At 39.1% G+C, this 22,828-nt stretch overlaps 1 protein-coding gene across 1 annotated transcript; it reads right to left on the reverse strand.

The window, feature by feature from the left end:
• Nucleotides 1-1,253: 1,253 nt before the first annotated feature.
• pecam1a (platelet and endothelial cell adhesion molecule 1a) lies at nucleotides 1,254-16,344 on the reverse strand. The gene is made up of 15 exons (XM_022202361.2): nucleotides 16,143-16,344; nucleotides 16,034-16,057; nucleotides 12,203-12,496; nucleotides 11,533-11,829; nucleotides 11,186-11,452; nucleotides 10,805-11,086; nucleotides 9,184-9,483; nucleotides 8,824-9,105; nucleotides 7,681-7,813; nucleotides 7,503-7,570; nucleotides 7,297-7,350; nucleotides 5,884-5,973; nucleotides 5,732-5,788; nucleotides 5,128-5,150; nucleotides 1,254-1,619 (listed from the first exon to the last, which is right to left on the reverse strand). The coding sequence occupies exons 1-15, from the start codon at nucleotides 16,192-16,194 to the stop codon at nucleotides 1,476-1,478; spliced, it is 2,367 nt and encodes a 788-aa protein (XP_022058053.1). The 5' UTR covers nucleotides 16,195-16,344; the 3' UTR covers nucleotides 1,254-1,475.
• Nucleotides 16,345-22,828: the final 6,484 nt, after the last annotated feature.

Below are 22,828 nucleotides of genomic sequence, written 5' to 3' on the forward strand. Positions count from 1 at the left end.
TCCTTCATTTATTTATAATCTGTCCATTCTTCTGTTGTGTAGGAGTCAAGAAGCAGCCACTGTCTACTGATGGTTTATTTTATTACAGCTGGATTTCAGCTAAAACATCAAATAAACATCCATTAAAGTGTCCAAAATTAAAGGCAACTTTCCTAGAAATAAAACTGAAGAGATATTTTCATATTGAACATGCAGAAATGTGTAAGATATACCATGGTATACATTATACCAATCCCTGATAATGATAATAATAAGCCTTTATAAATCGTACAGCTGGGAAATTGTTTGCAAAGTGGACAATGCAAACATTTAAGAAAAAACAGTACAAAAATTGAAAAACAATTCAAATTGTCCAAATTCCTCAATATTGCACAACTCAATGAAATTGGATAGATTTTTTTCCATTAGTTAAAATATTTTTTAGAAAAGCATTAATATTGCACAGATTTGATTTTTACTGGACAGTTTTATATGTAAGTAAAAAAATACTGACATTGCAGAGATTCTTGGATGTGTACATTCAGAAAAAAAATTTTTCTTAAAAGTTTAGTCCAAAATAAGACATGAAGAATGCTTACATAAACATTTAAATGCATTTGACTGTGTTTTATACTTGTACAAATTAAATTCAGTCACTATTTACCTATTAAAGTTATATATTGAGTTGTTGGTTGAACAAATCAGACAGAAAGAAGTCAGCACAGGCTCCATGTTATTTGATTTTTTTTTTCAGAAATAAATGGATAATCAACGGCTTTATCCACCAACGTCATCTGAACATGCTACTGTATGTAGTAATACATGTCAAGTTAAGACTTTGTGTCATTTAAAGTCCACTATGTTAATATACCACAGCCTCTATTGACCTTTGCATTTTGCACCGCACACAGTCGTCATAAGATCAGCATCATCAACAGATTGACCTGATAAACATATCCGGTGTGTGGAGACCTTGAACAAGTTATGTCATTCAATTAACTCTTAGATAATGGAAAATGAAACCGATATCTCCTGATGTAGAGGCAGCAGTGAAAGCTCTTCTCACTTTAAAGGAGATCACAGCCAGATGGCACTAAGTTTCCATGCAGCGCCTTCTGAAGTCTGTCCTCTAGTGGTTTGAAGTGAAATCACTGAACCTCTCACAGCAGAGGGCTCTAATGAATGGACTCCTAATCATGTCAGCTCTAAGATTTCCGTTCCTTTTGGGCTCATTTATCTTTGGCAACAAGTCTAAAAATAAAAGAAAAGGAGAATCACTTTTAAAAATCATTTTATTTACTCTACAAAGACAAAGCAAGTGAATTAACAGTGTGGAGTGTTTTTTTCTAAAGCAAAATCTTAATCAGAAGAACACACTTTCTGTTTGACTTTTAAGATCTTTCAGCACAAAGACTCCAGTTGCATTTACAAGCCGGATAAATAAGGGAACAGATATTCTTGTTGGTTAGCTAACAGTCTGGCATCAGGTCTTATTTTCACTCCCCGTGGTCGGCGATGTCCACACTGACGCTGTTGTCGACCTCGTCTATATGGTTGCCGTTGATGCTGGGGTCACCATGGTTACTCTGGTCACTGTGGTGATCAGTTTCATGATTCAGCTGTGCATATTCCACTGACACCTGTTGAAATATGAGGCTTGTATGAAACAAAAAAATAACCCGACTGACAGACTGTCACTGATAACGTGATGTCAGCTCATTTGTCTTGAACAGAAATGAACAAAGTAGAGAAAAGTTGCAGATAAATAGGAGGAAAATAGACAAATGGAGCATAACTCCAAACTGTTACGTGGTATGTTGTAGTTTTTACGAGTTCTTATGTCGACTTGGAAACCTTACTGGAAATGATATCATTTGGCACAAATAATAGTGGAAATTATGAGGAAAAACGCAACAAAGCAAGGAAATGGCAAAAGCAACTTTCAGAGAATCGCCCAATTTTACCTCCAGTAAAAATATATGTCATTCATTATTACTGGAAACATATGCCATGCTGTGCAAACATTTCAGGCTTTTAGATGTTCAGATTATTATTTGTCATGCAGTACAATCAAAGAACCATGTGATCAAATGTAATCTGTAGGAATGACCCCAAAGATACATTACATCTCGTGCCATAAAGAACTGCAAATCTTTGACAAAATAAAGGAAAACCCTTTCACCTTGATTCCAACAGTGTGGACCTCCAGCAGCTCTGCAATCTGGTCAAGAGCTTTTTGCTGCCGTAGTTTGGGCCCATTTTAACCCCTTACAGGGCTGGGTTAAAGCTAAGTTGTTCTAAATGGTCACCTTTATCTGATAATAAGACATTTCTACCATATCTATTGTTCAAAATGTGCCCTTGACAGTCATTAGAACCAATCGAGCAGATTTTGAGCTGATTGCATCGGCTACCTTCATAATCAAAGCACCAGCGGAGGGAATATATTGTGGAGGAATTGCGTTCACCCTTCTAGATTTGTAGAATTGATGCAGAGGAGAATTTAAGCTGCTCTGGGACACTTTATGATGGTTTTTCCTTTTTTTTTGTCACTCATGTAAATGCTCTGTGACAAGATGAGCAATAAGTCTTCCAACAGATGTATTGAACTCATAGAGCCCTTCTCTTAACATAGTCAAGTTAAATCATCATTTTTTTTTTATAAAGCAATCAATAAAATGCATTTTTTAGGGCTAAGACTCAATATTATTGGTAATGATGATGATTTACCTGACCAAAGTTTTGACCCTATAAAAAATACATATATGAAAACCCAACAAATCTAAGGATTTTCTGGATCCATGATAAACAAACTTGCTTGTGTTGATGGTTTACGGTCAGTCTTGGATCTCATGAAGGGACAGAAGACATCGAAATCCACAGAAGAGCTGTGACGTGGTGTAACCTATCTGCTACACACGTGGACAAAATTGTTGGTACCCCTCAGTTAAAGAAGGAAAAACCCACAATTCTCACTGAAATCACTTGAAACTCACAAAAGTAACAATAAATAAAAATTTATTGAAAATTAAATAATCAAAAACAGCCATTACTTTTGAATTGTTGGTTAACATAATTATTTAAAAAAACAAACTAATGAAACAGGCCTGGACAAAAATGATGGTACCTCTACAAAAGATTGAAAACTATTTGACCAGAGTGACATGATTAACTCAGGTGTGTCATTTAATTGACATCACAGGTGTTTCCAAACTCATAATCAGTCAGTCTGCCTATTTAAAGGGAGACAAGTAGTCACCCTGCTGTTTGGTGAAAAGGTGTGTACCACACTGAACATGGACAACAGAAAGCGAAGGAGAGAATTGTCCCAGGACATCCGAAAAAAAATTATAGACAAACATCTTAAAGGTAAAGGCTATAAGACCATCTCTAAACAGCTTGAAGTTCCTGTGACAACAGTGGCTCATATTATTCAGAAGTTCAAGACCCACGGGACAGTAGCCAACCTCCCTGGACGTGGCCGCAAGAGGAAAATTGATGACAAATTGAAGAGACGGATCGTTGGAATTGTATCCAAAGAGCCCAGAGCAACCTCCAAAGAAATTAAAGGTGAACTCCAAGGCCAAGGTACATCAGTGTCAGATCGCACCATTCGTCGTTGTTTGAGCCAAAGTGGACTTCATGGGAGACGACCAAGGAGGACACCACTGCTGAAAAAAACTCATAATAAAGCCAGACTGGAATTTGCAAAAATGCATGTTGACAAGCCACAAAGCTTCTGGGAGAATGTCCTTTGGACAGATGAGACCAAACTGGAGCTTTTTGGTAAGGCACATCAACTCTATGTTCATAGACTCAAAAACCAAGCATACGAAGAAAAGAACACTGTCCCTACGGTGAAACATGGAGGAGGCTCAGTAATGTTTTGGGGCTGCTTTGCTGCATCTGGCACAGGGTGTCTTGAAAGTGTGCAAGGTACGATGAAATCTGAAGACTATCAAGGCATTCTGGAGAGAAATGTGCTGCCTCGTGTCAGAAAGCTTGGTCTCAGTCGCAGGTCATGGGTCTTCCAACAGGACAACGATCCAAAACACACAGCCAAAAACACCCAAGAATGGCTGAGAGAAAAGCGTTGGACTATTCTAAAGTGGCCTTCTATGAGCCCAGATCTGAATCCCATTGAACATATGTGGAAGGAGCTGAAACATGCCATTTGGAGAAGACACCCATCAAACCTGAGACAACTGGAGCTGTTTGCTCATGAGAAGTGGGCCAAAATACCTGTTGACAGCTGCAGAACGCTCACTGACAAATACAGAAATCGTTTAATTGCAGTGATTGCCTCAAAAGGTTGTGCAACAAAATATTAAGTTATGGGTACCATCATTTTTGTCCAGCCCTATTTCATTAGTTTGTTTTTTTAAATAATTATGTTAATCAACAATTCAAAAGTGATGGCTGATTTTGATTATTTAATTTTCAATAAATTTTTATTTATTGTTACTTTTGTGAGTTTCAAGTGATTTCAGTGAGAATTGTGGGTTTTTCCTTCTTTAACTGAGGGGTACCAACAATTTTGTCCACGTGTGTAAGTATCTTCAACAACAACCACTAGATGTTTCCACTTCCTGAATACCCACATCTACGAAATAACTAAACTGTTAATAATGTTAATTATGCTCATAAGCTTTATGCAACAAATATTTGATCTGAGGCTTACGCTGAAATAATCCTGATGACACCACTATGGCATCATCAGTTCTTCAATCTCTGGAAAGCTCCTCCAGAGCCACAGAAGTGATTATGTAGCTGTTTTCATACGCTTTCATCTTCCTGATGAGTAATGGAGCATGATGTGTGAAATCAGTTGAGTGCCCCTTTAATTAATGAGAATTAACGATACAGAAGTGTAGCTTTTGAGTACAGCATAAGTGCCAAATTGTAAGGTTCTTGCTAGTAAGTTATCATAAACTTTCAAAGTAGTAGAATCAAACATTGAAGTTCTTCTATATTACTGAGAAAACACTTTCAGTTGCCTGTCTTCAAAAAGTAGAAAATGACTCCACAGGGTTTCCATTTATTGTACTGTCTGTTGGTGAGACGTCTCTCTGAGCAAAGACACAATAGATTAGTGAGTGTGTGTCTGTTGGTTGTATATGCACGCGTCGTATGCATGATGCTACTTACGCCATCAGTTAGTTCTGGAACACCTGCAAAAACAAAAAACAAAAAAAAAGCTCAGGAAACAAAAGGAGTCTCAGGATTAAAGAAGCGCTTGTGCAGACATCGGCACTCCCATGAACACCAGGAAACAGGGAGCTTATCACAGTGTGCACATTCATACTAATGTGTTCATGCCAATAAAGTCTTTTCCTACATGCAAGTTTCTATTTAGGAAGCATAATGAAAAGGAATGTGCGTTTTCTCTCACTTCTGCTGCATCATCATGTGACATCGTTAGTTATTAGGAGCTCATGTCTAAACAATGGACAAAAGCTACTCCCATGAATATCAAACAATCAAGTGTGTTGCTCACTCGGTCTTAACGGATGCACACACTGTTTGGCTCTTGCTAGAACAGGAAGCTCGCTTTGACGAAAGCAGGACGTGGACACCTGGAGATTGGGCCTTCTGTTTTAATGGCACATTCTTTCACTAACAATGCAGATGTTTACAGTTGGAATTGATCCAGTTTCCTGGCACTTGTTTTTTTTCAAATGCCACTGACCTGATTTCTCTCACTGCGTAACATAAAAAAGGATTGTTATGAAGAGAGAGATGCTCGTCGTACCTTGCTGGGAGTTGCGTACTTCGCTGTACACCGTGTCTGTTCTCTGTTTCATCGGAGCTGACATGGAACAAATATGCAATTATTTTCGACTGGTTTTCAGGTCAAATGATGAAGTGCTCCTTAAAAATGATAAAACTCAGAAGCAGTCTCACCTCTGTTAGGATCTGCCTGTCTGGTCTGCACCTCAGTGTACTCTGGTTCTAGCTTCTCTGGAACAATCGCACTAATCTGGTCATCAGACTCTGCAACAAAACACAGTAAACAAATTTAAACTTCAAAATTTAAATTGTAGCGTTAATGAAGAAGGATGGTGATATTTCGGCTTCTTTCTTTCCCAAAAAACAAAATCAGCAATCAACTGATGCTGCTAAAATGTATTTTAAGCCAGAGTCTAATTTATGTAGGTTCTTCCTCTGTGCCAGCGACTAAAACATATCAATGAATTGAACTGGGCCAGTTTTAGAGTTGTTTGTTCCACTGCACTACAAAAATTAAACAAACGGCAATGGATTCAAAATGACTTCAGAAATAGTCTTGCATACAGGCTGTTCTGTGCCGCAGAATAGTCTGACTGCACCTTATTACCATTTTGCTATATTTGTATTTCTTTGACCCAATTACAATCGTCTTGGGTGGAGCGACGTTACGGCTGCAACAATGGAGACCTCTCTAAATAGCGACAAAGGACTTGTTTTGATGGAACATTTGCACGCAACGAGGTGAGCATTGTCATTAAAGTGGATAATTCACTGAGAAAATTACTAAATGCATGATCCAAATCCACTGCAAAACTCTAGATTTTCAGTGAGGCAGGTTGCTGTTTGGAGGTTGTTGTTTCCTGCACTGTAGGGGATTTGGAAAAAAGTTACACATAGAAAGCTTTGTGAAATGTGCGACCCATGCCAGGTTTATACCCACAATCGATATCTGGTGAGTCAGACTGCTTCAGAAAAGGCAAATTTTCTCTCTGTTTATTTTTAATGGTCAGATATGATACATAATGTGACCGCCTGACTGGGTCTGTCACCCGTTGTATATGCTCCATTTACATGTATAAAACACAGGGAAGGAAAATTAGAATTATGAGTCATTTTTTGTTTTTGTTCAGACATAGCAGCCTGATGCAACGATCCAAATGTGAAAATTTATCTCAGAGACAATTATGTCTTTGTGAAGTAACTGAATTTTTTCCCCCTCTGATTCATTTTGATGGTGCAAATCAAAGAACTGCAAAGCACCACATAAACAAGCATTTTCAGTTAATCCTACCTATTTAAAATATGCTAGTTACCCCTGCTTGAGTAACGCTTGGTTAAAACTTCAGTGTCCACCTTTTAGCCCTTACAAAAAACCCAAACAACAACAACAAAAAAATCAAAAACACTATACTTGTGATTCAATTTTTAAAGATTTGCATTTTAAGAAAGAACAACTGGACTGGAGGCTGAGTAGTGGTACAGAAGTTTAAAAGTACTGGAGACTTTGTAAAAATAAAAATATTAATGTTGTCCTTATCCTTTAACAAAAAAATGAATTAAAGCAAAAACTCTACCGACTCTACTCACCAGAACCTGATACATGTTCACTCCATATACTTTTTCCCATCATGCCTGGAGTGACTAGACAGCATGGATAGGGGGAAAAAACATTGCTTTTGAACTTTATAATGAACAGTGCAAATGTGTATTTAGCAGTTTACTAAAACATATCTTGTTTTTTTATTTAGTCAAATTGCAACTCAGTATTCATGTCCCAGTTTGCGTGACTCTACCATTTGCAGCCTCGTTGACCTCAGCCTGGGTGAGGCTCAGCCGCTCTGCTTTGGTGCTGGCTGATTTCCTAAGACAAAGTGGACACAAAACACAATCAACAGGAGGGTCTGTGGGTGTTGCACTAACTTCACCTTTAAAACACTGATTTATGATAAGAACATGATAAATATGACTTACACCAACAGCTTAGCGTTGCTTTTCCTCTTAAAGTGAAGGAGACGTGTTTTGAAGGCGATAACAAGGATCAAGGCCAGTATGATGAGAACACAGAAGGCTGCAATGAGACCTTTTTTCCATCCAGCCAACTTCACTGCAGAATACATTTGAATTTGATGTAAGGAAGACTGTGATTATTACATTATAATTTAGTTATAAAACACACCATTAAACATTTCCCTTAGACTTTTATGCTTAATGTAGTTTAACTCAATCTCCTGGTTTACAAAGAAATATATAATAATTTTATTCATTTTTAAATTTCATGCCAGTGAAGGTCAGTCTATTGTAAACCGGAGATCTTCTAGTTACAAGGCAAAAGTGCTAACCACTATTCCACTGTACAGAACCTAATCCAAAAACATGGTCAGGTTAATTGGTAACTCCATACTGTCTGTAGTTTTTAATGTGAATGTGATTGTTTGTCTGTATATGTAGCCCTGCAACAGACTGGCGACCTGTCCAGGGTGTCCCCTGCCTTCACCCTAAGTCAGCTGGGATAGGCTCCAGCCCTCCTGTGACCCTAATGAGGATTAATTGTTGTATAGAGGATGGATGGATGGATGGTTGGTCTCTGCAACTCTGTCCTGATAAATGCTGAGTCAAAAAACAACCCTAATGGAGCCCCTTTAACCATCATCAGTACATGTGACAAAACTTATTAATCTGCACACTTAGAGTCCAACTGGACTCCAGTAAAATTTCATCTGTTTCACATTTCTGTACCTGTCCATATGTTCTCAATATACATTTTCCTAAAACATGTGTCATCTATAGATACAAATATGAAAGAAACAATGAAATTACTATTTATGATTACTGATGTGTATTGCTTACAATATTAGTGTAAGAACTCCTGAATTGAAATTAAACACAATGCAACTGAAGTAGTCATCACAAGAGCAACAAATCACATTCATCAAAAAAGATGCGCAATCCAAATAAGATATATGTGGGTGACAACTACCTAAAAGGACTGAAAAGTCCAACTTACAAATAAAAAATATGACAATTTATGGATCCCAGGTGTACTAATGAGGGTTAAAGCTTGTTTTCTCATACAGTGCAACATTATAGTGTCTATTAACAGAAGATAAAACGCACCTCTGATCATGACTTTGCGACTCTGTTTTGCTTCATTGGCTGCGTTTGTGCTCACACAGTAGTATGCGCCTCCATCTTCTCCCTTCACATTGTTTATGCTGTGTGTTCCCTCCTGTTTACTGAACACTCGGGATTCAAGAGCTTCAGCTGTCTCTGTGCGGTACCAGGTGAAGTTGATGGGAGGACTGCCACTCTGAACGGAGCAGACCAGAGTCATGTTGTGTCCCTCGGAGACATCCTCAATGCCGGGAAGAATGGTCAGCACTGGTTGTGACACAGGCTCTGTGTAGAGTAAAATGTGCATCAGACCAAGAGTTCAACATGCCTTATTGACTGCACTGTCATTCTTCCAGAACACACCTATGATGATGGTTGAACGAGGCAGCTGCATTCCCCCTGTTTCCATTGGAGGCCTGGCTTGACCGTTTCTGGCGTGGCAAAGAAAGTTGTTTAATTCGGAGCTCTTGAAGATGGCTGGGGCATTGAAGATGGCCTTTTCCCCGATCTTTGTCACCACCCGTTGCTCATTCAGGCCGTTAGGGCCATGCAGGTTGTATGTGATAGGAAGAGTGCCTCTGTGGCTGTGACAGAGCAGCTGGAAGCGCTTTCCCAGCAACAGTGTACCTCCCACCACTGACAGCACAGGTTTTGAAACGGGAACTAGGAATAAAACCAAGACACGGACAGATTGATAGCCTGCAGACTTACTAATGACTCTAATGACGATCTGCCATCTTAGTATAGTGTATTGTCATGCTAAAGCATAAAATAAACCTGAGGGAGATGGAAATGTCAGTAGTTTTGATTGTAGTTTACTCACTACTTTGGTCATAAACTGGATTTTTGAGCAAGCTCCAGGTCGACTAATACTGGATTTTTAAAGGTCAGTGTGGATGCTAATATTTAGAGCAGTGTGGCCACTATAGGCAAGGTGGTGCAGTGTTTAGCACAGTCACCTCTCAGCAAGTAGGTTTTAGGGTTTGAACCTGCTGCTTGTGGAGTTTGTATGTTCTCGTTTTGCCCTTGTGGGTTTTCTTGGTGTGCTTTGGCTTCGCAAGAAAAACATGTTAGGCTAACTGATGATTCTAAATTAGCTGTGGATGTGAGCATGCATGTTTGTCTCTTAGCATTAGTTCTGCAAACATTTAATTTAATTTATTTATTTTTAAAATGGGACAGTTCGTATTAATGTACATTTTCATGTAAATATGAGAGATTATAGCCATGTGGATAACATCTACAGGAAAAAGCAGGTGTAACTAATGGATGAATAGATGGAGGACAATATATATACATATATATAGCCAAAAGCATTTATGAGCAGATACCCAAAATACAGTACCTATAAATACCATACACATAACTTGAAAGTTTTCTGTGTTTTTCCTTTTCAACATTGAATCATGGTCAACTTAATTAGGCTTTGACAAGAATTTACAATAAACATTTACCAAAAAACATATTTTCAGTTAGCCGACATTACATTGTAGAAATCAGTTTTTACTTTGACAAGTCTTTTTTGTAAACTGACCATAATTTAAAGTAATAAAATGGGGAAACTTCCAAGGATTTTCTTTATAGGCATTGTGTCTCTGTACAGGCTATGCTAATTTTACTTTGTAACGTATGACTGGTGTTTTTAAATACCTGTTGTCAATCTCCTTGATATATTTAGACTTTTAAATGTATATTGCTCTGTCTACGACTAGAACAAAATGAAATTTCATCTCATAACAGCATCAGATGAAAAATGAGAGAATCATCAAAATCTAAAAAATCTTCTTGAGAGGAACAGACATGTTTGATTGATTAGACTCAGTGTTGGAGTTAAGATTGAATAATTGTAGACTGACCAACATGTAGCAAAAATATCCTTAAAATGAATAAATCATGTTCAGCAGCTCGAGTTGGCCTAATGAAAGTCTTGCTGTGTTCCTAAAAACATCCAATAAATTGTAATTTCATTCATCCGATGATTTACCTTTTGCTTTAATAACAAGTTTTGGGCTTTCTTTTACAAACTTGTGCATCAGAGAGGCGACATGGACTTTACAGGTGTAGTTGCCATTTTTATCCTGGTGTGCCATGGTGCTGTATGTGTTTGCACCGGTGAGCATGACATTATCTTTGTAGATGGAGAATTTCATGGTTTCGTTGCTGATCTTGTCAGGAACGTAAATGGAGACGGAGCAGGTGAGTTCAAAGCGGTCTCCTTCAAATATGTCCAGGGGCTCTACAGTCAGCTGTGGCTTTGAAAACAGCTCTGTTGGGACAGCAAAAGTCCATCATTATACACCATTCATTCAGTTTATAATTTAATTTTAATCACAGGTGAAGCTTTAGATTTAACAAGAGTACTGACCTTTCACTGTGATTGTTTGGTAGGATTGTTTCTGCACGTTGCCCCACTCAGCTTTGCATACAAGCTCCCCAGAATCTCCTTCCTGAGCAGCGAACCGATAGCTGAGTGCCATGGCTGGAGCTTGCTTCAGGATCCTCTTGTCTTTAGTCAGGAATACCTCAATGTTCTTCAGTGGACTGCTCACAACTCTGCAGAACACTTCCAGTATGTCACCCTCGAAGACGACATTGTGGGGCGTCACATTCATGATGGGGGTGATGTTGAGAACTGAAAGAGACAACTCAGAAAGTCAGATAACCGTTTGACCAAGCAATTTGATTTTTTATAGCAGCATTAAATCTTATCACCTTTAACTAGGATCTGAACCTCTTTGCTGCTGTTGGAGCTTCTGGTCCCAGAAACCAAATTGATCTCATAGTCACAGGACAGAAAACAGTCTCCAATGTGCCTCAGTTTCAGTGTGGTCTCTGATGAGTTCCCATTGGTTCCCAGCTGCTTTATCCTCTGAGGTTCTCCATTCTCAAATCTCTGGTAAAACCGGAATATGAGCGATCCTTTTTCCTCTGGAGCACTGCAGGTGGCTACGAACTCCTCATTCTCATAGGGGGAATTATTATTCAGGTACAGACTGGGGGTCTGCAGGCCTGAGGAGAGGGAAACCCAGTGGGACAGTGAGAACGTGCTCTGCACAATGATATTCAGTCAGATATAGAAGTATAGCACACATCTTTCAGCTGTCTGAGGATGTGAAATATACTTGGGTTCTTCAGTGTTGCCAAAATGTAACTGCTAATGTAAAAAAATGTTGGCAGAAATTCAAAAATTAAAAGAAATCTCAACTTTAACTTAAGTATACAAATTGGAAAATAGTGAAATACTTGTAGTCCTACAGGTATTGTTATATTTTTTTCCAAAAACAGTGCTGATACATGAGAAACTTCTAGCTATTTTCCTCATTTTAACATATTAAACTATATTACAGAAAAATACACCAGAAACTAACTCATGTTTAGCTACCTGTGACATCAAGTTTCTGGCTGATGCTGCCTTTGCTCTTGTCCTTGACTGTGACTCGACATTCGTAGCTTCCAGAGTCAGCAGCTCTGGCTGGGTTGAGCTCATATACGACCGAGTCTTCTGTGGTGGTGGATGAGTGGATAGGAATGTCGTCCCTTGTAATCTGGAATGTGTGTGTCAGGTGAGGGATGTTGTTGTGACTGACACTGACCTGGCAGCGTAATGTCACTGCTGTCCCGCTCTGAACAGAGCTACTGGGTAGGATTGAAAGGCCAACGGTGTCTATAATGTATGCTGTGATTCCCAATGACAGAAACACACAAACATGCACATAAATTAGAAAGAAACAATGAAACCAACAAATGGCAGTCGGGCGAAGACAGGAGGAAGGCGTTTACTGGTTCTCAATCTACTGCAGAGTAAACAGGAGCTGCTGAGAGAAAGGAAAGGTCTCAACAAACAGTGTCTGACCCTTTGCTTTCCCTGGGAAAGCTGTGTGGGTTTATCCCAGCTTCATTCTCCCCCAGTAGCAAAAACAGTGTGTCAATCGCTTTGCTTTGAACCAATCACTTTACACACATCCTTAAAGTGCCGCTGTTGGTTTCTTACTCAGTGATGTAGAGTAACTGAGACAGAGACTGTAGGAAAAGTTCAAACTGTGTGGAGTGAGGAAAAAATTGACCATATACACTACCATTCAAAAGTTTGGAGTCACTAAGAAATGTCCTTGTTTTTGAAAAGCATTTTTTTTTAAAAAAAAAATGAAGATAACATTAAATTAATCAGAAATACAGTCTGGGCAAAAGTAACTAAATGCACATAGTCAAGTACTTTAATCACAATTTTGAGGTGCTTGTACTTGAAAATTACCATTTTATGCCATTTTTTTTTTTAAACTTCTATTATATTACATTTCAGAGGGAAATATTGCACTTACTTCACCACATTTGGTTTGACAGCTTTTAGTTACTGATAAGAAAGGAATTTTACACAGTGGATTATATACAGTGCCTTGTGAAAGTATTCGGCCCCCTTGAACTTTTGAACCTTTCGCCACATTTCAGGCTTCAAACAAAGATATAAAATTTTAATTTTTTGTCAAGAATCAACAACAAGTGGGACACAATCGTGAAGTGGAACGAAATTTATTGGATATTTTATACTTTTTTTTACAAATAAAAACCTGAAAAGTGGGGCGTGCAATATTATTCGGGCCCCTTGCATTAATACTTTGTAGCGCCACCTTTTGCTGCAATTACAGCTGCAAGTCACTTGGGGTATGCCTCTATCAGTTTTGCACATCGAGAGACTGAAATTCTTGCCCATTCTTCCTTGCAAAACAGCTCGAGCTCAGTGAGGTTGGATGGAGAGCGTTTGTGAACAGCAGTCTTCAGCTATGCCCACAGATTCTCGATTGGATTCAGGTCTGGACTTTGACTTGGCCATTCTAACACCTGGATACGTTTATTTGTGAACCATTCCATTGTAGATTTGGCTTTATGTTTTGGATCATTGTCCTGTTGGAAGATAAATCTCCATCCCAGTCTCAGGTCTTTTGCAGACTCCAACAGGTTTTCTTCCAGAATGCTCCTGTATTTGGCTCCATTCGTCTTCCCATCAATTTTAACCATCTTTCCTGTCCCTGCTAAAGAAAAGCAGGCCCAAACCATGAGGCTGCCACCACCATGTTTGACAGTGAGGATGGTGTGTTCAGGGTGATGAGCTGTGTTGCTTTTACGCCAAACACTCATTGTGGCCAGAAAGTTCCATTTTGGTTTCATCTGACCAGAGCAGCTTCTTCCACATGTTTGGTGTGTCTCCCAGGTGGCTTGTGGCAAACTTCAAACCAGACTTTTTATGGATATCTTTGAGAAATGGCTTTCTTCTTGTCACTCTTCCATAAAGGCCAGATTTGTGCAGTGTACGACTGATTGTTGTCCTATGGACAGACTCTCCCACCTCAGCTGTAGATCTCTGCAGTTCATCCAGAGTGATCATGGGCCTCTTGGCTGCATCTCTGATCAGTCTTCTCCTTGTTCGAGGTGAAAGTTTAGAGGGACGGCCGGGCCTTGGTAGATTTGCAGTGGTCTGATACTCCTTCCATTTCAATATGATTGCTTGCACAGTGCTCCTTGAGATTTTTAAAGCTTGGGAAATCTTTTTGTATCCAAATCCAGCTTTAAACTTCTCCACAACAGTATCTCGGACCTGCCTGGTGTGTTCCTTGGTCTTCATGATGCTCTCTGCACTTTAAACAGAACCCTGAGACTATCACAGAGCAGGTGCATTTATACAGAGACTTGATTACACACAGGTAGATTCTATTTATCATCATCAGTCATTTAGGACAACATTGGATCATTCAGAGATCCTCACTGAACTTCTGGAGTGAGTTTGCTGCACTGAAAGTAAAGGGACCGAATAATATTGCACACCCCACTTTTCAGTTTTTAATTTGTTAAAAAAGTTTAAAATATCCAATAAATTTCATTCCACTTCACGATTGTGTCCCAATTGTTGTTGATTCTTGACAAAAAATTAAAATTTTATATCTTTATGTTTGAAGCCTGAAATGTGGCAAAAGGTTGAAAAGTTCAAGGGGGCCGAATACTTTCACAAGGCACTGTATATAAGGTTTTGTTTTTTTTTAAAAAAACAACAACAACACATTATTAAAGATTAAACCAGTGACTTTTCAGCTCCAACTACAAAGCAGCTAAACAGAAGGTTTTATTTCAATAAAAGGGCAAATCACCTAATATCTCAGTAAAAATCAAAGATTACAGAAAAAATCCTAAAACTGAAGGCAGATTGTGTGTCCAAACTTGTCTTGTTTTCTTTCCTTTCCCATTAATCATGCTTTAGTTTCCTGTATATAAAACTGCATTTGAAGTAGTTGAAACAGTAGCTGCAACAGACATGCTGCTACACTATTACTTACTGAATGGTGTCACATAAAATTATCTCAGTCAAAGGACTCAAATCAGTATTTTTACTTTAATAATTTAATTACATTTTGCTGCTAATGTATACTTTTGCTTTTCCATACAGGACTATTATTTGTAATGGAATATTTTAACATTGCTGTTCTCGTACTTTCACTCCAGCAAAGAATCTTTTATCCACCAGTGGTTAAATAAGATTGATACCCTCCTCATGTGTGTATGGTGAACATGAAGCTACAGCAATACAAAAACTGAAATGTAAAAACATTTGTAGTGGTTTAGGCTATTTCTCCACATGGGCCGCAAGTCTCCACTTGTTGCTTACAACCTCATGGTGACAAGATGCCAGTAGGTGGATTTTGTTACCTTAGCAGAAGAATTTACCCCATTTTCCAGCCTGCTTGCCAAACTAGACTAATTGGCTACTGGCTCTAGCAGACAAAACAGAGGCATCAGTTTTCTCATCCAACATTTGTTTACCTAAATGGCAATTTATTCTGATAAGAGACCAACTGCCTCTAGTTAAGAACCCCGGCTGCATTTTGGAACAAGAAATTTTCAGTCTGTTCAATTTTGTGTTGTTTAAATGCTATTAAAATTTCATTTAAGCTCCTGCTGATGTGAAAGATTACCCAGCATCACCTGTGAAAATTAAAAATAGCTTCAATGACTCTTGGTGAAGACTTGAAAATATGGAGGCCACGGGTGCACAGAACAATGCCCACTTCCTGCAAGAAATAACTCTTTTTGGAGGTAAAAATAGCTCACTTTTTTGAATACAGAGACAACTGGATAACCTGAAAGTGTCAGTGCTGGAAAATCTACAAACCCCTCGACTAGTTATTAAACAAGAGTCAAATACACTGTATAATGCAGTTGTACTTACATGACTGTCCTCTGGCACATTGCACTGAGAAGAGAAAGACAGAAAAGTGAAAGTCAGGAGATTAAACGACATCCTTTATCCATAAAGCAGCACAGCAGTGAGTCCTTACAAATGTGTAGGACGATGATGGGCAGCAGCAGGCTGGGGGGTCCGGAGCCCATCCTTAGTGGAGGTGGTTGAGATGTAGCTGCTGTAGGCAATGAGGCCGAGGCCAGAGAGGGCAGCCGGAGGGACAGGGGAGGACCTTACCAGGGAGAGGTGGAGTGTGCTGAAAACAAACTCTGCTTAAGGCAGTGGTGGAGCTGAGGGGGTGTTCCTCGTCTTATCAGTCATTCTTTTTGCTGCTCCGCTGAACAGGATGTGGCTGTGACTTCCTCAGGAATGGAGCATTTGCTTTGCTGTTTTTATTAGTGGGCGAGAAAATTCAACAATAAGAGGGAACCTTTCAGCCCTCTGACCTAACATCCTCCTCATTCTCACTCAGCACTGATAGGGTGTTTCCTCACTTTAATAAAAGGACAGGCATCTAGAACAATAGCTGCACTGTAACAATGCAGCCACATTCTAACAGCACTTTTAAAAATATAGGTATATACTGTGAAATCGGATGTGTTTTGAACCAAAAACAAGAATAAATGTAAACAGCAGGGCACCATAAAAAGTCAAAGTGTGACTTGAACAAAACATTGTTAAGCAGTTTATAAATCACTTTTTTGATTATCATCTTGATTTAGGCAGGTAAGAATATTATAGAACTTTACACCTACTACAGAGGAGCCTTTTGTTTTTTTAACTTAAAATAGTTAAATTATATTCCCTTGGTTTCTAACAGACATTTAATAGACTCCAATTTGTCATATACAACTGCCTTTGGGTAAATGTTCCCAGTCCATAAAAAATGTTACTTGCCTCTATTTTATTTTTTTCGGTGTTTCAATGGTGCTTGCATTTTTAAATGTTAAACAGAGTTGGTAGACCGCATTTGTGGATCATAACACATCCCAGGGAATGTTTTCTAAAGACTCCAATTTTTCAGTGATTATATATATATATATGGCATGCCGTTTAGGAAATATATACATATATATATATATATATATATATATATATATATATATATATATATATATGCAATTCACTGCAGTAAATATATAAAAGCAGAATATTTTTGAAAAGTCTGTCTTTACGGGGAAGTCATGGAACCATGGCACAGACACAGAAACTAGTAGACAGGTAGGATTTAAGGGTTTATTTCAAAGACAGGAACTAAAAACCAATACAGAACATGGGGAAAACTTAACCAAACCCTATTTAAAACTAAGACACTACAAACCTACAGAAACGCCCAACTAAACCTAAAAGTGAAAACTACAAAATAAATAAATAAATAAATAAAACCCATACGGTAACAAAGTAGCAGAACTGACTAATGAGCTACTCATAAAATGAGGAACCAAACAGAACTGGGGAAGCTCAGGGAATACAGACACCAGCATAAGTCCAGGAATCAGGCGTGACAAGAGTCCAAGAGAGGCTATTGCAGTTCACAGTCCAGCAGCGAGTGAATGACTGAACCAGCTCATATACTATGAGGTGGAATTGCGAACAGGTGAGTAGAGTGAGCGAATTACTGCAGCTGATTAACATCGCTGCAATCAGACTGCAGGGAGGTTGAAGATTCAGGAATCAGAGAGAAATACACAGGAGAGACAGACAGATGCAGAAAGAGGGAGCCAGAGAGGCAGGGAGACAGAGACACACAGAAGAGAGACAGGATGAGCGAGACAGAGATATAGAGGGGAGAGACAAGAGAGAGAGAGAAGAGGGAGAGAGATGACAGAGGAGGGAAAAAATGTGAAGACGGGCTGGAGCAGGGATCATGACAGTGATAGAGTACTGTAATCAATTATTCCGTAACCATTTAAATAAAGTACAATTGTACCACTGTAAAAATACAGTGAAATGAAAGCAGCTGCTATATTTTACTGTAATTATATGGTATATGCTACAGAACCAAAACAACAAACACATCAGGAATTATGCATCAACCTAAAGGTCCTCGGCTCACATTCTTTTTCTTTAATTATTTACATCATCTGCTGTTCTCAGTTGGACTGCAGAGATTCCTACTGATCCACTCTCTAATTAAATATATTAAGCACAATCAAAACACACAGCATTTTGACAACATCAGCAACCACTTCATCTTCTCTCTGCTGCTCACAGACCTCTTGTTAAAACTGAGATGAAACGGTGAGGGAGCTGCAATCAATATGACACAAAGAAGAAGGTTTTTGCAAAGTAATAACGGCAGAGAGCTCTGTGATGATTTATATATGATGAACATCATCAAGGGAGAAACAAAACATAAAGGAATGCCAGACCAAATTATTATAGCTACAGCTCAGCAAATCAGCCCTTCAGTTCATCCAGTATTCAGTTAGTTTGATACAAGTGCATTACAGTGTACTGTCATAAATGTGTTTCCTCATTGAATAAAAAGCCCTGGGCTACTACAGGACATCTCTGGGAAACAGTCACTCCACTTATTATCACCATAGGCAATGTTTAGAATGCAATAAACCACAGAAAACAATCACAATTAAAAGTTTTGTTGTTACAAGAGCACAATTGTACAAATACTTTAATATGGAGAAGGTAGCTGAACCTGTACTTAAATACAAGTTGCAATTATGCAATGTTGGGCAACATCCTGCAATCTTTACCTATGACCACTAGGAGGTGCTAAAGATTAACAGAATAAAAGTGAGAAAAAACTTCCATGGCTCATTCTCTTGCTTTTTCTGCATTATGCTACCACTTGCTTTCATTTTTCCACATTGTACAAACAACAAATGTCTTGGGCTGCACAGAGATGCTTTTTATTTTATACAGGAGGAGCGCTACAAAGGTAACCCTCAAAACTATTATGCTATTCCAACAAGAACTATCTCAATCTCAGCAAATCATGATTACCAGAATCAGTAGACTCTCCTCAGGCTGCTTCCTCGTGCCTTTGTTGGTTAACAGCACAGAAGGAGAGCAACACACTTGCAATTATTCAGAGTATTAGAAAGGAAATTGCAAGCAAGATAAATAAGCAAGGCATTTGGTAGTAGGTTCATCAGAGTGCACCCCACTGTGCTTTCTAATCATCATTTTAAAAAGATAACATACGTAAATATCAACACATAAACTTGAAGTATTAAACCCACACTGCATGTAGAGTTCTGTCTTGTTTCCACAAATCAAAAGTGTGTCCAGATGAACCTGAACATGAATGTAAATGTAACTTTTAGAGAGGTTCAGATGGGAAATGAGGGGAAACAGATTGCGGCCTGTGTCAAGTTGCCAAGGAAACAAAGGTAACCAAATCCACCTGGATTTCCAGCAGGCTAGTTTTCATCATCACTCAGCCTTGCAAAGCTGTTTCAATTTCAGACTGTTATTAGATATTCTTGAGAAAGCACATAATCATAACTACATCAGTATGCATAACACTACCCTGCTCAACTTCTCCTTCAAGTGCTGTTTCCTCTTAATATTTTTCAAAAATATGAACCCAAGCGCATAGTTTTCTTTGAAAGTTGTGTATTCATAATTTGAATTGATATATGGCTCATGCAAACATACAGGAAACAGCCTTGTGGAGAATGTGGCTGTCTGAAAGCATCTATCCAAGCTTCCCACTGCTCTCCATGAGGGCTCTAATGTGAGTCTTTTTACTGGTTAGGCTGTGATGGTGCTGCTTCTCGGAAGTCACTTGATAATTTAACATTTTATCTTGAAATATCAGCTATTAAAAAGACAAACTTGTACAAACAAAGTGATTCAGCTGGACGAGCTTAGTGTAAGACTGTATCTACATGTATTGACTGTATTTCATGACTGTACGGAGTGTGTTGCATTGAAAGCAGTGATTGATGGTGGCCATAGCTGTACCACTGACACCGTCAACTCCTGGAGGGTCCAGGGTGGTGCTGTGATTGATGTGTTCGCTCTGGGCTGTATTCTGCCTCCTAAACAGGTTCTGGGTCTGCTGCACACAGAAACAGAGACTTTAATGTGTTAACATTGAATCACAATGATAATGCATCTCAGGTATGAAGCTTTTGTTTTGAAAGAGATTATCAGTGCGGTTTCCCCAAGAATCTATAGCACAATGGGAGAAAATAAAGCCCTAACTTGGGTCAGCGTCAACCAATTTACAGGAGATTTGAGCTGCTCCTCAAACAGAGTTTCTTGTAAAGTTTCTTTGAGGCTAAAACATCCTCTGACCTTGGTCCTTCCATGCTTGGCTGATTTCTTATTGACAGGCAGATGTGTGGGTGGCTTTGAAAAAAGAAAGAGAAACTGTTTTGTGTCACATTTAGATCCATGAGATGACTGTTTACAGCTCACCTCAACCACGAATAATAAAACTTTCCCCACAGACCACGTCTACATATTGAAAAAAGTTAATGAATCACAAATGGGTCTGTGTGTGTAACAAGCTTTCATAAAGGAATTTCTGACTGAATATCATGAACGTACTGATGAGTTCTAAATTACACAAGGACAATCTACTGTAATACATGTTACTCTAAATAGCAGGAGAAAAAGAGGAGATGAGTAGAAATCCAATTTAGACTTTATTTGGGCCTATGGGAAATGTTGCCGGGTAATAAAACACTCAACGTGAAAGACATGAGATGGGAAATGTGTTTCTGCTCTCAGGCAAAAATCTACAGGGCCTAATTACAAGCAATCAACTGTGACTTCGAAGAAAATCTGGCACGTACATTTGTGCTATTGTAGTTTCAGGCAACACATTTCTGAACAAATGGTTTTTAAAAAAGGAGGAGAAGAATTTCATATAGGACAATGTCTCTGTGCTGTATAAAAAGCATTAATCTGTAGACTGTTTGACTGTCGATATGTCTTCCTGACTTTGTCCCCTGACAACCAAATGTTGACTTTACAAAGTCACTTTCCATCTCCTTCTCCTCCTCGGCATGCTGTGGTTTGACAGAGTGCAGCCAGTTGTGTCCTTGAAGACCTTGTGCTCCTCACAGTGGGAAGGTTGATCCAAGACAAGGGACACAGTTGATGAGCTGTGACATGGAGATGTTTCTGCCTGTGGCACAACAGCCTGATGGAGGCAGGGAGTGTGTTGCTACAAGGCAAAGCTTTGAAGCTTCCTGCACTACACAACCCTCATGCCCAGGCTCACCTCCATCTTCCTGTCTGTGTGGTGAAGTGGCATGAATATACTTTGTCGCTGTATCTACTGAAATGCCTTTAAAACTTCCATTTCTATAACTATCACCACCACATTGTCTCTAAGTAGGCCTCATGATTGACTTTCTCCCACTCTCTGTCTCTCTGAGTCCTCCTCGCTCCACCCACCTCATGTGTGCTGAATCAATAATAAATGATCTGAGAGGCTTGGCTGTGACAGGCTCTCTGCATCGACTCTCTCAGGGTTTCTGGGGGAGAGTCAGACAAAGCTCCAGGTCCTGGTACAGCAACGGGTTTACAGTAGGACAATGAAGCAGAGAGAAAGTCATGCTCATTGTTCCGTACTGTGGAACATTAACAGAGATCTTTCACGGATGTGTGCATCAAGGCACAGCCGGTCTTCGAACCGTGTCTCCTTGGTGTGCAGAGTGTGGACAGCTCCATTTGAAAGTCCACAGGGGGGCTGCTGCTCTGAGACGCCTGCTGTGGACTCACTCCTCCACTAAAACCTGGATTCAAGGCCTCCTGCGTTCACATGCTGGTTTGAACATGAGCCCATTTTTTTCTCTCTCTTCCCCTTTGTTGTTGATACACTTGAGTGAGAGCCACCCTGCTGAAGTGTCCTTGAGCAAGACACTATAGGGATGGTGTTCAGCTTCAGATCCTGGAGAGGCAGAGAGCGACGACCACATCTGGGGGACTCTCAGAATCTATTATGCAGACATCAAAGAACATAAAAACAAATTGCCTTGTAACTCAATCAGTTCTCTTTTTTTATTTTCCTGTTTCAAAGAAAGATGGCTTTTGATGGAGAGATCTCCAAAAGTGTGGCCAGGTTTTCAGGTTACAGTCTCTTCATTGCTCCACACGCAGTAAATCTGATGTTTTTGTCTGCTGCAATCCATCTCTGGCTGCCCTTGTGGACATTTAAGTCAACTGGATTTCTTCCTTGCACTTTTTCATATTTTGTGTTCAACCGAGTTTTCCATCTCAGCTCAAAAAAACAGAACCCTGCAGAAGAATAAGCAGTGTATAGGTAATGGATGGATTACAGCCTCTAGCCGTGGTTACCAAGCATCCAGGTCCTAGTTTAACACAATATCAGCATTTCTATTATATCAATTTCTTTTAGGACTCATTAAGTTCTGTCTTATCTAATCTTACCTGGATAATGACTCCTTTCGACAAGCCTTTGTGTTACTTTGTGCATGTTATCTGAGTTCTGCTCTTTTCTGACTGTACAGCCAATTCCCTAAAGGTTGGGCTCTTGATTTCAGTTTAATACAATCTCTGCTCTTTCTGTACTGAAACCACTATAATCCTGCACAGTCTCTGAAATAATGCATTTCTGTACAACTAAACTATAATTATATTTTGAGGAAAATGTATTTTATGACAAAATATTTTTGTGAGGTATCATGGGTATGTCTTACTGTTGTTTTTTATGTGTTGACTGTTGACCATTTGTATTTTAGATGGAGTTGAGCTGTCCACCCTGATAACCCAAAAAATGAAGGAGAAGCTTCAAATATATTGTGAAAGGGCAATATTTTTTAATGCAAACCATGATATTTC

Source organism: Acanthochromis polyacanthus, chromosome 21 (genome assembly GCF_021347895.1).
Source record: "Acanthochromis polyacanthus isolate Apoly-LR-REF ecotype Palm Island chromosome 21, KAUST_Apoly_ChrSc, whole genome shotgun sequence".
Lineage (NCBI taxonomy): Eukaryota > Metazoa > Chordata > Actinopteri > Pomacentridae > Acanthochromis > Acanthochromis polyacanthus.